Below are 17,998 nucleotides of genomic sequence, written 5' to 3'. Positions count from 1 at the left end.
CAATTTGTGAACAAAAAACAAAAGTAAATAGATCATACAAATTAATTCTGAATTGTAAAGGCAGACTCCTTGAGATGGTTGCAAGCTTAAAACATGAAATCTCTGCTCAGTGCATGTCTCTGGCTGTCTTTGGATCTGGTGCTGCCAGTACGGAGAGATGGCATGATAAAAACATGATGTGTCTTTCTGCCCACACTAAACTGAAAGATCAAAACAGAGTTAGGTCTATTTCCATGTAAGTATGAGGTAATCTCCTTCTAATTGCCTTATGAAATATCGAATGGATATAGTATGACATCTAAGCTTAGTCACCAGCCACAGAGTAGACACTATAAGGGAAAATCAAGACAGACAATTTTCCAGTAGTCATACATTTTTTGAAAGGGGCTCCTCTAACTAATTCTGCTAAGGATTTAAACTGGAATTGCAAATAAAAGGAGATGGCAGGCAAATCTCATCTGTTCTCTGAAGACAACATTGGAAAAACCCAACTACTATGAAGACAGGCTGAGAGAGAAGAGAAGGCTCCAGGTAGACCTTATTGCAGCCTTCCAGAACATAAAGGGGGCTACAAGAGAGCTGCAGAGGGACAATTTACAAGGGCAAGTAGCAACAGGACAAGAGTTAATGGCTTTAAAGTGACAAAGGATAAGTTTAGATTAGATATTAGGAAGAAATTCTTTCCTGTGAGAGTGGTGAAGAGCTGGAATAGGTTGCTCAGAGAAGTTGTGGATGTCCCATGCTGGAAGTGTTCAAGGCCAGGTTGGATGAAGTCCTGAGCAACTTGGTCTAGCAGGTGTCCCTGACCATGGAGGGGGGTTGGAACTAAATGCTATCTAGGATCACTTCTAACCCAAAACATTATATAATTCTATGATAATTACTATTGCGCTAATTGGTCTTATATTAGATCGAGGTTTATAATTCTGAATAGTAAATTAACTTACTAAATACAAATTGGAGAAAAGAAGACTCAACACTAGCCTCAATGAACAAAAGGATTATGTTACTCCAAAGGAAAAGGCTATCTATTCTGTCCATAACTTTATAATGATAGATTTAGCAGAGTTATGATTTTAATATAAAGCTGTGATTTGCATATGAATGCTGGTATCTAATTGATGTTGTATGTCTCTCTGTATTGTAGAAATAGAGTTTGCATCTGTACCCTGTGGTTTGAACTCAGAGGCAGGATTCTTTGGTTTTGTGTTGTGTTTCTGAAGCTATTCAAAGGTGACTTTAGTGATCTGAAAACTGGCCCAAAGGCTTTGTTTGACAAACTTAAAACCTAAACAAAATACATTGTTTTCCTTCTTGTCTTTGTTATTTCCAAACAAAATCTCACTGCCCTCACAAACATGGGAGACTTTGTCATTCCATGGGCAGAAGGCCTTGACTGGGAGACAAGGTGCCGGAGGCAGTGCAGAACACTCTTAACGACTGCTGCGCCATATGCTGGCTGTGGCACTGAAAGTTACTGTGCTGCTGCTTCGTTTTTCACATGAAATATAAAAAGGAAGATCAAGGCCATCTGCACCTATAAAGATTTCAGAAACCTGAAAGGTTTGCTGTAGCATCTTTGCTGAACTCCAGTGAGAGTATATGCACTGCACTAATCTCAGTTCCTCTACTCAATTTTTTTTCCATACACTTGCAAAACTGTGGCACAATGTTGCCAGTGTTGCAGCATGATTCCGATATTCCTTTACAGGAGCAACAACTCAGTCAATGACAAATTAAACAAGAGCTATACATGTGGCTTGGACTGAGGTAATACACAGTATGCAAATGTTAATCATTACTAGGCCAAAGTTAAACATTATTTCTGTTAGCTGTATATCTTTTAGTACAGGCAGAAATCTCTTTTGAAAGTCTGCCTTTGTTTTATTTTTCTTATAGGGATGCAGATGTATGAATGGTTCATGTTACAAATGAAATTATACTGTGACCTATAATAATAGCCATTGCTATATTTTGTTATCAAATCAGTTTCCAACTAAATTTGAGAGCCAAGTCTGTCTGTAAAATCTACTGCAAGCTCCCAGATTTTGGCCCAGAATTCCCACTCTCCAGTGTTTTAAGATTTTTATTTTTCCAGGTCATCTGTTCTATGGAGAAAGAAGATTCAGCCATCTGGGAGATTAGCATATATATTTCATGAAGCACAGTAGAGCTTTCTCTTTACTGACTCAGATGCTAAAGACCCAGATTTGCAGCCTGCTTCCTAGCTAGCACAGCACAGTTCATAAAGCTTCTGTTGCCAGTGGCTTGTCTCTCTCCCTTGCATGAAGAACAAACCTACACTAAAGTGATATCATCGAAGCAGTACTGTCCTAAAGTGGGGGAAAAAACAGTCCAGTTTTACAGCCGTGTAGAGGCAATTTTTATTGACAGAAGGATCCATTTGTTAGTAAAGTTTACATTGTTTGAGTAGGAATTATCAGCAATTGATCAAACAAATCTGGCTACTGGCATAAGATTCATCTCCAGAGCTGTGTATATGGCTGTATCTGTGGATATAAGCATGTAAGGCAGCTGAGGTATACCTGCTGAAATGTATAAAAGCCAAATGAGAGCATTAGTGCTGGGTTAATTTAAGATGCACTATAAAATACTAGAGGATGTAAAAGGAATGAGCTGCAATAAGCAGATGTACCAAGGGGCATCTCCTTAATCTTTTATGCTTGCTGTGCTGGTAGAGACGTGCTTTCATATAGTTGGAAGTACAGTGTGTTTCTAGTACTGCAGTGTAGCTGTTCTGTGCTGGTACTCTTTCTTTTTTTTCTGGACATTCATCTTCCTTTTGTGTATGGTTGTGGTTTTTGTTTGTTTGTTTGGGGCTTTTTTGTTTTTGTAGGTTTTTTTGTTTGTTTGGGTTTTTTTGTACCATTCTGGTTTTTTCCCCTCACAGAGCGCAAATGCTAGGAACCTAGACTGCCAACATTTTGATATCCAGTGTAGATTTATAACTATGGACGTCCAAGTGTTAACACGTTATAGAACTGCTAAGTCCAGTGAAGAAAGAGGAAAGATATCCACTGAAAGAAAGAGTACTAGTTTGATAGTCTGCACAAGCCTCTAGAAAAGTCAGGACAAGAGCTGAGATGATAATCCTAAATTTGTATTAATAATGGTATTGAATAAGCTGAGTACTTTCCATTGTTTCCATTCTTAAAATAAGAACTGGGGATAGATTGGCATTTTTGTCTATCCTCTAATAATTGGTTGGTATTTTTAAAATGTAGATGCAAAAATGAGTCTGAATTAAAAGCTTTTGTCCAAAATTCCCAGTTTGGAGGAAGTTTGAACTACATTTAGAGTATCATCTGCATTTTGCAGATTAGACTCTTCTTTTGAAACATATTATAACAAAATTCATGTCCAAACTTTGAGAAGCACAGAGTGTGTATTCAAATACAGATTTTAAGAGCTGAGAAAAAATACATTCTTATTAGAAAATGTACAAGAAAAAACTTTTCAATGTAACATTTGGGCTATATGTTCATCAGAAAGGCATGCACAATTTCAAAAATCTTTCTGTATCTTGCAAATGCTAAAATGTCATCTTTCAAAGACTGCATGCAGACAGTCTTTAATGTTCTTTTCTTTTACCTTTTGCCAGCTGCTGAAATATGAGCTTCATATTCACTGACTATTCTATTTACCTTGATGCTAAGAACAGCCTATCCAATCTGGCCAAATCTTTTCATTCAGAAACCAGTCTCTGACATGGCTGGTAAAAGACACCAAGAGACGTCCGTGAGAGTGGGAAAATCCTATCATGGCTCTTCAGAGCATTTCCCTGGACACTCTCCCAGCTTTAGGCACTAGCTGCTCTGGGCTTCCTGAGCCAGTCACACCGTTTCTGTAGAAACAAACACATCATCAGAAAAAAAAAAAAAGGGGGTGGGAGAAGCAAGATGTCTTTTGAAAAGCAAAGCTGTGTGCTTCGATATCAAGGCATTCCACAAGATGGCAGGGTTCTGTCTTGGCAGGTCACTACAGCAAGCAACCCAAGCCTCTCAGAAGTAATTTTTCTCCTATCATAGTTCTCACCACTGGTAATACAACTCTCTACTTTAAAAACCTAGCAGTGCTCTATCAAAGCGGTGATCAAAATTGGTGGGAAACAGGTGAAAGACAGGAGGCCTCTATTTTCTTATGTTCTCAAACTTTGTATTACAACAATTAATGCACAATATTCACATAAAGCATAATAACTTCCCACTGTGTGAATTAAAGAATTTTTTTTTTCCTAAATAAAATTGGACAGAAAAGTATTACATGCAACTGCAGCTGTTGAACTAGGGACATTAACATCAGTCCTTCACATGCCATCTCAGTCATCTATTATTTGAACTCTCAAAATTATGAATACAGCTATTTGTTATCATATTGTTATCATATCTTGTCTTCATGATCAAGACAAGGTAACCTAACTACGGGATGTTGCTGAAAGACCCAGGTGTGCTGTCCCTTTCACCTGTCCCGCTTCCTTGTGCTGGCTTTAATAACTGTGCATACAGTCCTAACGCGAGTCATATCAACCTAAAAAGCTGATTGTAAACTAGCTGGTTTTACTCGGAGGCTTAGCTTTCAGCTAGATAAATGGTCTGAAATGACTCCACAGCCACGCAGTCACTACTGCTGCAATCAGTAAAGCAGGTCAAGCATGTGATGAGGGGCAAGAAAGTCCCTTTCAGCAACAGAGCAGTATTGGATAGGCCTATGCTAATTGTGAAAACACACACTTAAATAACAAAGGAATAGTGGAGAGGATGCATCCTCTGTTCTGCCCCCACTGACAAGAGGCAATGGAGGTAGAGGTGAAAATCTAATGCTCAGTTCTAAGTTATTCAATTGAAAACTAGTGCTGCAGCAGCATCTTGCATGTGTCACAGTGAAATTTTAGTTCCAATCGCAACTAGATATATTTATATAGATATTTATATATTAATATGCCAGCTCTTTCTAGGCAAGGTATTTTTGGTTTCTGTGAGAAAGAAGTTTGTAAAAAAAAAGAGAGAAACTAGAATAATTTTAGTTGCCTATAGGGTTCTTTGCAATACTTGTTACTAGGTTTCAGTTGAGTGGGGAAGTATTCCCAGAAAACAGGCAAGTAAATTCAAATATTTTACAAACACTGATAAGGATTTTGAATGACCTCAGAGCATGTTACACTTAAGCCTAAACCCTGGTGCTTCCTAAACCAGCAGCAGCATAGTGCTAACACCAGGATAGATAAATACACAAAACCACAATGCACAAAATTAAAGAATTATTAGTAGTTACTCTGTACATAAACCAAAACAGAGGCATCACTAAGGAATAAATTTTTAAAAAAAAAATTCATCTTGCAGAGAAGAATTGTGTAATTGCATTTACTAAATACTAAAGAGTAACTAAGCCCAAGATAAATGGCAAGACATCAGGTGTGGTCAAGATACCTGGGGTTCTCATTAGGCATCAGCGGGCTTTGTTATGATGAAGCATGAACGGGGACTTTTCATTTCCAGTTTTACCACTGAAAATCAAATGAGGATTTTTAAAGAAAACTGGAGTGAAATAGAAAGAAAATCTCCCTATAATACCATCAAGTGCAAACAGATTCCATTTGCAAGGTTTGGCTTCTCAAACCTTAGTAACAGGGAGGAGGAATTTAGATTTTCAGGACCAAGAAGCTACATGCTGATTTCAAGAGTGAGAAATAGATTGTTTATTTTTAACAAAGGCAAGGATGCACTCAGGTTAACTTCGTGCTGAAACCCCTTGACACCTGTGCTTAAGCACAGACCGAGCACGGAGGACCATGGAATAACTGAACACAAATACTCTGATTTGGTTTCTGGCCCAAGCCCGCGCCCCAGGCGGCTACACCGGAGCAGTGACGCTACCCTGGGTGCAGGGGGACACCCATTTTGGGGAGGGTGGCGCTGCTGCCCTCAGGTGTGCGCCGCCTCAGCTCAGCAGGGGGCGCCCACCCCCCTCCGCCCTCCGGTCGCCGGCTGGAGAGGTCGCCCCGCCCACCTCCGACCCCGGGCTGTGTCATGCCCCTTTCCCCAGCCAATGAGAAGAGCCGACGAAGGCGGAGCTCGGAGCGCCAGGCCAATGGAAAGCGAGCGCTGACCAGGCGGGGGCCAATCGAGAGGACACCGGTGAGTGCGCGACTTCGGGGCCGACCAGGGAGGGGGCGTGGCCAGGAGGGCGCGGGCTCTCAATCAGGTGAGGGCGGCGCTGACGGGCGGCGGCGGCGGCCAATGGCGGCGCGGGGGCGGGGCCGCCCTACCCTCCGCCGCTGCCGCCGAAGCTGCCAGAGAGTCAGGTGGCTCCGGGATGCGCGGCGGCGGGAGGCGGAGGCGGGCGCGGAGGAGGCGGCGGATGGGGGGGATGCGGCGGCTCCTCCACGGCACACACTTCCTGCTCTCGCCCCTGCCCGCGCTGGGCTGAGGCGGCCCCGCGCCGGGATCCCCCGGCAGCGGCACCTGGTGCCGGCGGGCGCCGGGCCGCATGAACAATAGGCGGCGGTCCCGGCCCCGCCGTCCCCCGCAGTGCCCGGCTGCCTCGGGCGCCTCCCCCTATGGAGCAGCCTCGCCATGGAGCCCCTCACCGAGCTCAGCCAGGAGGGCGCGGGCGGCGGGGAGCCGCCGGGCGGCGGGCCGCTCTGGACCGCCGTCTTCGAGTACGAGGCGTGCGGCGAGGACGAGCTGAGCCTGCGGCCGGGGGACGTGGTGCAGGTGCTGTCCCGGGACTCGCACGTGTCCGGCGACGAGGGCTGGTGGACGGGCAAGATCGACCAGCGCGTCGGCATCTTCCCCAGCAACTACGTGAGCAGCGGAGTGCCGGGAGGCGGCCCGGAGCTGCGCGCCCGATACCCGCCGCCCCCCGCCATACAGCGTAAGGGGGCCCGGGCCGGGGCGGGGGGCTCGGCGGGGCTCCTCCGCCGGGACGAAGGGAGCCGGAGGAGGGGGAAGAGGCGCGGTCACGACCCTCCCCTGGGCCAGAGGGAGCTGGGTCACCGGGGGAGGGGGGACCGGACCGGCGGGGCTACCGAGGTGGGGCGGGGGGAGCCGCGGCCCGGCCCTCCCGCGGTGCCCGGGGGAGGCGGGACCGCCGCCGACGCGGGGGGAGGCACGGGCCGGCCCTGCGGTGGGTCCTGGCGGGAGCCGGGTCCGCCTTGGAAGGGGAAGGGAAGGCCCCTCCCGGTGGCGAACGGCCATGGGAGGCCGCGGGCCCGGCCGGCGGCGGGGTGGCTGGGGCGAACGGGCCCTGCCGTGGCCCTTGGCGGGGAGCGGAGAGGCTGCGGCGTCTCGGCCCCTCCCGTCCTGGGGCTGCCCCGGGACCTTGGTCCGTTCCCTTTCCCACCCGGGGACGCATTCCTGCTGCACCAGTGCCCTTCTGTCTTCCAGGCTAGCGCGCCGCTCCAGGGAGGCCGAGCCTCGCTCGGCTCGGTTGGCGTTTCACCGGCGCCAGGAGCAGTTTCCCATTGTTAAGTCATGTGTTTCCAGAGGCTGATAAATTTTCATCAAACGACTGAAGCCTGACGGCTGTGCAGTGGTGGAGTCACTGGGGCTTCTGGTGACTCTCCCTTAAGAATATCCTTAAGGAAGGGTTGCTGGATAGGAAGCAGTGTTGATTCACTGCTAATACTTGTTCAGTATCTTCCTTCCTCCTAACCAAAAGCTTATTATTTCTGACTGAAAAATTCCTAAGTTGACTTGTGTTACCAGGTTCCTGTGACCTCGTATAAATTTTGTCCTAAAATACCTGTGAACGAGTTCTATCTGCTTTTGGGTGGCTAGGCCTGCCTGAGGATTGCTTGAGTAAGTTGTGATGCTGAAGGCATGAAGGGATTGGTTTGTTTCTGTAAACTTCATGGCAGTTTTGAAGCTTTTGTTAGAGACAGAGAATAGGGCCGTTTCATCTCTACATTTTTTTTAGCCGCTACATACAATTGTGGAAAGAGAAACAGCATGGGATGACTGTTTCTGGATCCTGTTCATCTATCGCTGTTGACAATTCAGGCAAGGATAATGCTTTTTTTTGGAGGGGCAGAGAAAAATCTTCAGACTAGTAGGCTTTTCTAGAAAGTAAAAGAGGTGCTTTGTCCTATGTGGGTCGTATCTCCAAGGAATACAACCAGTAGCTTTTTTTTTTTTCTTATTCTGTGTTCTACTTGAAAGTATTTAGGTAAAACTCAGTAATTTCTAGCATTGCCCTTGGGCTTGTGAAGGGACTAGGTTGGCAGTGGTGGTCCTTTCTTTCGTGCTTCTACAGTATAGATAAATTATTTTTCCCCCACATGCAGAAAACACTGTGAATGAATCTTATTAGGTTTTGCCTTTGAGATAGTTAGAAGAACCATTTCTACAGAACTCTTTGAACCCTCAACTCCCATCCTATTTTGAGAGTTCAGGTGCAGGGTTTGTAGCTGTGGATTCTCCTGTCTTGCTGCATTTTCTGTGGTTTGATAGTTCAGGAGCAGTTGTGGAGTCGTATCTTTCCCCTTTACCCTTTTCTTTCATGCCACAACAGGGCTACACTATTCTCTTCTGTCGAGTTATTAGCCTTTATGATGATCATCATCTGTTCATGACAGAAGAGAACTCACTGCCCTCCAATAGATGTGTATAATGCCTAAGGAGTACATTTCTTTCTTAAAAGAAACAATGCCATTTGGACAGTCTTATTAAAGTTGGCTGCTGTTGAATTGGATTTTCAAGTTTAATGTTAGAAATCCTGTGCAAGGAATGATATCCCCTTTTAGAGCTGGTGATGTTAGTTTGCTAGCTGTTGGGAATAACAGTCTATTCTTACTGGACAGTGAACTGTTAACGCTTTGCAGGAGTGATGCAGAGTGTCATTCCAGACACACACCTCTGCACAGAAACTATTTTTACTTGCTTTCTTAAAGTTTATCTTTGTGTTTAATGATGGGCTATGAGTATAAGTCCTTTAGATTCTGCTTTCACTGAGAGGTGTACTAGTATAGCTGGTAATTTTAGCCATACCATTAGTGTGCCTGAATCTTGCTTTAGAGAGGGTACCATGAATGATAAAAGTAGCCTGTAGAGGCCTTCAGAAGTGGACCAACTTGAAGGACCCTCATTTGCAGTGTGGGCTCCTAACACACTTCAAAATGAATTAAATAGCTTCATCATATGGTATAGTAAGTGCTGATTAAAAAGCACCTGCTTTGCAGTTGTCAACATGGTCACTGGTTCATGGTGTACAGGCTCTGTAATTCCTTATCAGTCCCTGGAGGAATGATAGTGCTTAATTTCTTAAATTCTGAGGCAAAAATGCCCCTTAAACATTCCCATTGCCTGTACAGTCGAGTACAACACATCTGCCAAATTATACTGGAGTTTAGAGATGGGGTTAGTGTTTTTAGTGCCCTAATGTAGCGGTATAACTCAGTCTGTGAAAACAAAGAAGCTAATTCAGCACAAAATAGCTTTAAAAAAACCCCTCGAAATATTTTTTTAAAATGGGGGATTTTTCTGATGAAGCTACCCGTGAGGGTGAGCTGGCCAGTCTACCTTACGGAAACATACATCAAAGTTAAAGCTAAGGTCGTACTTGCAAATAAAATAAATAACATTCAATGTCACATGAAATTTCATCCGGAAGCCGAAGTCTCTCTGTTTTACCTCCTAGCCCTGTTAACTTGTGTATCCAGCAGGGATGTGCTTTTTCTGACGGAAAATGGGTGACGGCACACAAAGACTTCTACTTTCCGTCCCTTCGGTTTCCTTTGCCCCTCTCGTTCTCCTGCCCGACACCTTCCTGCCGCGCTTCTCCCCCGCAGGGCCGCGGGGCGGGGGGGCCGGGGCGGGGCTCTGCCCGCGGGGCCGCCCCGCGTCCCGTCCCGTCCCTCCGCCCCGCCGGCACCGCTGCCGCCGGAGCTGTCCCTTCAGCACCTGCACGACGGCTCTCTCGCCGCCCCGTTCGTGCCCTCTCAGTGCGTGAAATGCCCGAGAAGAACACAGACTGGGAACAGCACCGGAATGCTGTGTGTCCGGAGGCTGCGGGGCGGGCAGTCGCCCGGTGCTGTGGCTTACGTGTTTGTTCATTCAGTCTTTTAACTGAGCTTGTCCCTAGGAGCCGGTTAACTGAGGATTATAACAGTGCTGAAATTCTACTGACTGAAGAGATAGGACTCAACATCTGATTTCTTTAGCTCTTTTATTAGTGAAAAATACAAGAGCAGCTCCTTTTGTGTAGTCTCAGTGACATTCTCAGTCTCATGTGTGGAGTTATTGTCATTACAACCTTGTTCTAAAATTTCAGTGTTTCAGGTCAGAATGTACTTTTTCATATTTTCTGGTAATCTCTATCTCATGAGCACCAAGGCTGGCAGGAGTGAAATCTTCTTTGTTTTGCAAATCCTTGAAGGTCAGTGTTACCCAAGATATGTACTCAGAGTAGCAGAAAAAGAAATTATTTTTGTGTTCTGGACTGGAAGGGACCTTTTCTCCTTTTGGAAAACTTTCCTGGCCAGTTCTCTATCTTGTTTCCCATTAATCTTTTGTTCATGGAACACTAGGAAAAGGATCACAGGTATCCTTATTAAACTAGTTTATAGATTTGACTGACTTACAATAGTAAGTTAGACTTTGAAAAATCATATTCAGGGAAGACGGAGCTCAGGCAAAAATAAAAAAAAAGCCTACAGCTGTGGACAGAACAGTTTGTACTAATTCCATGCAGTTTTGTGACAAAGTCTTGTATTCTTAGGAAAGACATTTGATTGGAATAAGGAAAATAGTTTACTTTAATGTGATCTAACTTGCTCCCTTACAGGCTTAATTTCCTTTCAACTAAACAAAACAGGGGAACCATGTCAGATTTGGCATTTCAAATGCAGGAAAGTATTAAAAGTCTTGATGACTTTCTGCTTAAATCTTACATTATGGTATTCTTCCTTTAAAACTTTTTAACATTTCATTGACTGTAATTGGTAATCAGCCAAATATCAGACAGAATAGGATCAATGGTATCTCTCCAATGGCCTACCACTGCTGTAAATTCAGCTGTGTCAGCATGTTTTCATTGGTCAGTATGTGGGGTTTTCATTCTACATTTATCAGTATTGAATGGGTTCTTTTGGCCACCCATGAGTATAAGCTGTGTTTAGTGTGCATTTGTACAGGATGCATTTTCTCACCGCTTTTGCACCAGATGCAATTTACATGTTGAATTAAGACATCTGCATCTGTAGATTTTTCCTATACAGTGCCAAGTATCCACCAGTAACTCTGTCAGCCTGTAAAGTGTAGCTGTGAGTGCATGGGAATGGGAAGTTTCTGTAATAAGAAGCAGTGTGCAGTAATCAGAAAATGTTTTTCTTATTGCTAGCACTGCATACTCAGTGTACGGTCTGATCCATCTGTCTGTCACACTGTTGTCGGAAGCGTCAGAACTGGTTAACAGATCTCTTGTGGGGAATGAATCTGCAGAGCCTATAGAGATGTGGAAGAACAAGCTTGATTTGGGAAGGACTAAATGATTGTTGTGGCAATTCAAATAAAGAACAAATGCAGAAGCAGATGCATTTTGTGTTGAGTTTTAGATATCTCACATTAAGCACCGTATTGTGAACACAGCAAAGATTAGTTTGTGTGTTTTTCTTTTTTGAAATCTTGTACTGTCAAGGCGAGTTTATCTGTAAGTGGTGGGAAGGGGCATCAGTGTTATAAGAGTTTAAGTGTAGTAAGAGGACATAAAACCTTCATACAGGTTTTGTGATACTGCAAGATCTATTTTATCACACTATTTGGCACTAAGAGATTGTTGGAAGGGACTACTGCTTTTGTTTGTATTGTTTTGGCATGAAAATTGGCCCTTCCTCCAAGGGTAAGGGTGAGGTTGGGCAACATGGACCTTCAGTTGATGTACAAGCTGCACAGTTGCTAAATGTTTACATCTTTTTTTTCCTCTTTCCCTAGTCCTGGAGATCGACTTCTCAGAGCTTGTTCTGGAGGAAATCATTGGCATAGGGGGCTTCGGAAAAGTGTATCGAGCTGTGTGGATAGGAGATGAGGTTGCTGTCAAGGCAGCTCGCTATGACCCTGATGAGGACATCAGCCAGACCATTGAGAATGTCCGCCAAGAGGCCAAGCTCTTTGCGATGTTAAAACATCCCAACATCATTGCCCTCAGGGGCGTGTGTTTAAAGGAACCTAATCTTTGCTTGATCATGGAGTTTGCCCGTGGAGGATCGCTAAATAGAGTGTTGTCTGGGAAAAGGATACCTCCTGACATACTAGTGAACTGGGCAGTACAGATTGCCAGGGGAATGAACTACCTGCACGAGGAAGCGATTGTTCCCATAATTCACCGTGACCTGAAGTCCAGCAACAGTAAGTGTTACACAGTGAACAGTCAGGGTGCTGGGGTATGCTTTTGAGAAGAAATCATACAAAGAAAAAAGGGGAGTAATGTTAACTTAGTGATCCTTCCTTGTGAACCACTGTATCCTCTAATTTAATCCCAGAGGGGTTTATTTTTATACAGTATGGTGCCACAGACCGCAGGAAACCTGTAAATGCTTTCATTCTGTAGAAGCAACTTATCTGATTGGATACAAAAGCAATTGTAAATGAAGCGTGCTTCTCTGGTAGTTAATATACATACATAAACAGTGTCTGTTTTATTGGCATTTCAGCAGACTTCTGTATGTTGGAAAGTCTTACTGAACTTAATATGTATATTCTCCTTCCACTTTTTGGAAGGGTAAATACTCCTTTGTTAAGATAAATGCTCCCAAACTTTCGTTTACTTGCTAGATTTTGCTGTATAGGTGAGATGCAAGCCTGTTTTCCTTATGGGAGATTTAACCCATCCCAGCTGAATTGGATCTTCTCTTTATCCATCATAGAGCTGGTGTTGACAGAAACATTAACTTGGGTAAATAAAGTGTCCTTCTACATCCAGGATCAGCTGATGTTTGTGATGCTTTACATGGGATGCAGCTGACCCATTATAGAACATGGGGATTGAACTTTGGCAGTTAGGATTGTGGAAATTGCGGTGATTTTAGCTACTCTGTAATACCAACAGCATTACTATTTGCCAGTTGGGTATTGCTCTGATAGTGTATCTCTTTTCACAAACTTAAAATTGCCTTGAATTCAAACACACACATAGAACATTATGAGTGCGGGAGCAAATTATTGCAGTACTTTAAAGGTCATAGTTTCCTTTCCTGATGCCTTATGCATCTGATTAGCCTTTTTCTCTGCTTGGCTATGTTTAGATGGCAAGAGCAAACACATAGTTGCATGTTAGCTGTGGTGGTTTAGGTTGGTGTGTTAGTATGAACTCCTTTTTGTTTATGACTTGAGTTAAAAAGGAGCACTGTGAACTGGGTGGCTGGGATGCAGGCATATGTTCTCTTTTGCTTTGAGGGCAGTGACATTAGCAAAGAGATCTGACAGATGGGAATTTTAATATCTTAAATAGATTCAAATGAGCTAGCATTAACTATTTAAATGCTGTAAATTTCCAGGCTTTGCAGAATCTTCCTATGTTTTTTTTGCCTCAAATGTTGTGGCAATGAATTCATATGGTTTGTTGTGAAGGTGTAAAAAAAGTATTATTAGTTCTTGTTAGTGAGTTTGCAGATAGGAACTATGAGAGCTTTCAAATTAGTTTCTACAATATTATTCTTATACTATTAAAGTTTCTCTTTGTTAGAGTAAGGCAATCTTAATGTCTATAAAGATGCCCTAATATTTAAACCCTCCTCTTATAGATGGCAGTATATATGGGCATGTTGATAAATGCTGTAAAATTAAGGAATGATTTTCTTAGTTAGTGGATTATTGGCTGCAGCTGTGAATAAGAAATAATTGTCTTTAAGTGTCGTGCCTTTCCTCTTTACCAAAGAAAATATTTACTTGCTTATTTTGCTCACAGGCCATTAAGACTTTATTGCTTAGTGCTAGCTGAACATTTTTGAGGTTTAGAATGAAAGTTATTTCTAAGATGAAAAACTGCTAGCTGACGGTATTTCACTGTTTTATTTGGACCAGAGACTGCTACCTGTTAAAGGTAAACATATCAACAAGAGAACCAGCCCAACTAGAGGGACACCGGTGCACAATGTTGCCAACCAAACAGATATGGATGCTAGAAAACATCTCTGCTGTCAGCAGCAAGAGTAAATGTCTCTTGTCACAGTGAATCAGCAGAGCATAATTGTGCTGCACTGTAAATTGTCAGTGAGAAGTTGAGGGGTTTGCTACATGTATTACTATAATTTCCCTCATTTGGGAGGAAGCAATAGTAAAGAAAGAGGAAGAGTGAGTGGGATTGCCTATGGGAGGATTCAGAGATGTCCTATGTTTGTAGGGGAAAGGTGGTCTTGATCAAAGATAGCACCAAATCTAGTACAGAAATAATGGGTATATGGAAAATTCTATCCCAGCTAAGTCTGGAGCAAGCAGCATTACATTTGGGAAGGTAAACAAATATAGGAGCTGATACTGGAGGGAAGGACTTAATCAATTTTCCTTAAAATGTCTCGTTTTGTTTCTCTCTTTTGGAATAAGATGAATTAGTAACCTTGGGTATGGGCTTGAGACATTACAACAGCTGTTTAGTTTATTTTATTAAACAATATGGAGTTCCTCATTCTGGGCTGTGTGGTGGAAGGGATGTTTTAAAAAATATATGTTCTTTTTAGAGTGAATCTATAGAGCAAGTATCATAAATATTAGATTATAACAATGGTGGAGCTTTTTTACGGGGATAGGGGACTGTAGGCCCAAGTCATGTCTTTCTTGATTATTCTGTCATTGCATTGCTGAAATCCCTTTTCCATTATATGTAATAAGCATCTTGGGAATTTCTCTGTTCTGTGTTCTGTGGAAAGCTTTTTATTAGTTTCGTAAAGATTACTGGACTAAGTATGTTATTGCATCCTGACATATATAGCTTGCATTTTCTCTTATTTTTCTGATGTACTTAGTTTTCTCAATTACTGTGGGTAATCAAGAACAGGTTTTCTCCTTAGCTTTGTGCCTGCAGAATTACACGGATGTAGCATTTCCTTTGTGGAAATTACCACCCACCTACTGATAGGCAGTAATGTCTCTCTGGTGAGGGAACAGCTTCTGCTTGCAAGAACTTGGAAATGATTCTTGCAGACACATTTCTTACAATGTACTAAACATCTATAAGAACTGTAGAGCTTTTGTGGGAGCATCAACTGTATTGATCTACTGGTTGGTACTGCCTATGTTGAATAATAGTGATTCTCATACACTCATCTTGCACCAGCTGGGACGTACACTATGCACCTGAAGCTGCAGGATGAGTTAGTTTGGGAGTTAGGGAACAACATGGAGGAGTGCAAAAGAATAGAGTTGCCTTATTCAAAATCAAGTTTTCTCCTGGAATAGAAGAAAATCAGAGAATGCCTTGTTTTCAGATGTCTGCCTATATTTCAGCAGATAGAGAATGCATCAGGACAGTGCTTCATGATGAATCTTTTAAGGTCACATTACATTTTGAGCAGTAATGTGTCAAGTGGGCACATTAATACAAGTCTGAGAAATTACCCAATTATATAAGGATCTGAAAAAAAAAATGCTATTTAATTTAAACTATTGCAGCTTTGTGGACTCAGATAGTACATACCAAAATAATAGTTGTCAGTGTTTCTGGTGGTGCAAATAAAGAATGTAGGATTTTGATTACTCTGGGAGGTAACTTCATCTTATGCGGGGACTGAACTTAAGGGGATTATTTGACGATTCCAGAAGGTGTTTATTTCTTGAGATTCTCCTTGTCAAAAAGCATGCCGACCCAAGTTGTCCACCTTTTTTGGTTAAAAGAAGGAAATTTTTTCTTAATTTTTTTTCTTCTTTTCATTTTCATAACTTTACATTTAATGCTAATACATCTAGAGTGTAGGAAAGGTGCCCTGTAAGTTTACTACCGTGTTGTTTGAGGCAGATTTATTGTAAATCTTGGAGGTTCTGAGGGCTGCCTGTTTCACTGCTTTGGGGATGTTAGCAGGAAATGAGTGCATAATGGTCTTTACAGAATAAATTGCACACCTGTGATTTATTTTTAGAGTCCCTGAAATTATTTTGTTGAGTGTCAGTTCAGTTGGCAGTGAGTCTGGTAGGCAAGTGTTCCAGTGGCATTACCAGCAGTCATATAAACTACACAAGAGAAGGAAGATAATTTAGGAAAGCTGTTTGGTTCTGCTGTGTGAGGAGATAAGTATTTCTCTTATTTTGGCATTTGATATAAGGGATTCAATTTATTCTATATGAAATTTAATCTTATTAATCTGACAGAGTCCTCACTGGCTGCTTCTCCTTTCTTCATCTGGTTATATTGCCAACCTCTCCTTCTTTAGCTGCATGTTGGTGAGCCATTGAGTGTATGTTACAGAATTGGTAGTAGGTTTTTCCAGTGTGAAGGCACCTAAATAATCTAAATGCTGAGCTATAGAAAAAAGCAACTGAAAATGCCCAGTGAAGTCAACATCACTGTGTTTAGCACAGCACTAAAGAGTTTCCCTTCCTTTTATCTCTTACCTGTGATTCAAGTCTCATTTCTGGCCAGAGGAAGGTACTTGGCATATAATGCTTAGGATGAAAAAGGACAGTCCTGTTGGTTTTAGTGAAGTATTGTAAATAACGAAGCTAGTTCTGTTTGTTTCTGTTTGTCTGTCAAAGTTAGATATGCCAGTGTTGCTATAGGACTAATGCCAGTTAACTAATACTGCAGAGCACTAGCAAAAGCGTATTTGCTCCTTTTTTTTGACTGTCTCAGCAAAACATGTTTGTTATTTACACTACATTGAAACATTTTACTGAGGATGTCCATGCCAGTTAGCAAAGTGCTTTTTAAAAGTCACTATGGTTGTGTTCCACAAAGTGGCACAGAAGATAAGCAGCAAAGTGGCATGGCCAAGGTCAAACAAAGAAAGAGGTAAGGACAGAGCTCAAAATAAACCCCAACAATTCTGGATCAGCCAAGTCAGTAGTTCTTCCCTTCTAGTTCTTTGAAGTCTTCACCACTCCTACTTCTAGACCACCAAGGTAAGCTTGTGATATCCTGCTCTTCCAAGCTCTAGCTTTCTAAAGAATTCCAAACCCTCCTATAGCTTTGCGTATTTAATGTAGTTAAGCTTTTTTCTGTTCATAAAGATGCCAGTAGAGCTGACTTTCACATGGATAGTTGTTCCTAGAACTTAAAATATTCCTTGGAGTTTTTTTGGTTTGTGGGTTTTTTTTCAAAGTATAGACAGATTTTAGACACAACTAGTTCAAATCCAGCTCAAGGACAGCAGGAGGTCAGTGTTACATGTTGGTAACATTGGATTTGTGAACACTTGTTTCAGTGTTCACATCCCAATCCAATCATAGTTGGCACTCTTCTGTTGGTCTTTGTTCAGAGAAGGAAAAGTACTTGATGTACACCTTTTCTTCTGTCTGGCAGTGTTGTAGAGAGAGCTCTTCTGGAGAACACTGTTATTATTGCTGCTTCTGGTACTTCAGTGTAATTTGCTGACTAATTCTCCAATGTTGTACCTTTTATCAGAATGGATTTCCTTTGTGAGTGCAATTAAATGAGTATGAGTAATGCTTTATGTAAAGTGTAGTGAAACTATTTCAATGACATCTGAATGCTTTTCACTGGGTGAATAATTGATCTGGCCTTAGTTTGGTAGTCCCTTGCCCTGTAAGAGGAAAGTGATAAAAATGTGATTTTTTTTTTTTTTTTTTTTGGGGTGGTGGTAGGGAAGACAACATCTGGGAGATGAATTTTCAGGAGCAAAAATTGGTAAACTTTTTTTTTTTATTTCTTTGAAGTTTAAAAAATGTGTGCAGTAGAAATCAAGCCTTTCAAACAGCCTGGATATACTGCTAAGGATGATGAAAGATGACTTTTGAGGTTCTGCCCTTAGGCAATTATCTGTTTCTATGGACAGGCTATAAGATATTGCTAATGGTGCATAACTTCTAGTTCTGGT

General features: G+C 42.4%; 1 protein-coding gene across 11 annotated transcripts in view; it reads left to right on the top strand.

Annotated features, from left to right (window-relative positions):
- The first annotated feature begins 6,193 nt into the window (after window positions 1-6,193).
- MAP3K9 (mitogen-activated protein kinase kinase kinase 9) overlaps window positions 6,194-17,998 on the top strand; it is a 131,012-nt gene continuing 119,207 nt past the window's right edge. For 10 of the 11 annotated variants that reach the window (XM_051791530.1, XM_051791527.1, XM_051791528.1 and 7 more), the window contains exons 1-2: window positions 6,194-6,894; window positions 11,949-12,362. In XM_051791530.1, coding sequence (XP_051647490.1) covers window positions 6,594-6,894; window positions 11,949-12,362 — 715 coding nt within the window. In that variant the 5' untranslated portion in view covers window positions 6,194-6,593. The remainder of the gene's footprint in view (window positions 6,895-11,948; window positions 12,363-17,998) is intronic. The other variant, XM_051791534.1, reaches the window with a different exon arrangement.

The sequence above is a fragment of the Manacus candei genome, unplaced genomic scaffold, assembly GCF_025592945.1.
Source record: "Manacus candei isolate 608988 ecotype Guabito, Panama unplaced genomic scaffold, ASM2559294v1 h1tg000033l, whole genome shotgun sequence".
Taxonomy (NCBI): Eukaryota; Metazoa; Chordata; class Aves; order Passeriformes; family Pipridae; genus Manacus; species Manacus candei.
The sequence above is the reverse complement of the archived record's forward strand: the minus strand, read 5'-3'. Positions and strand labels throughout refer to the sequence as shown.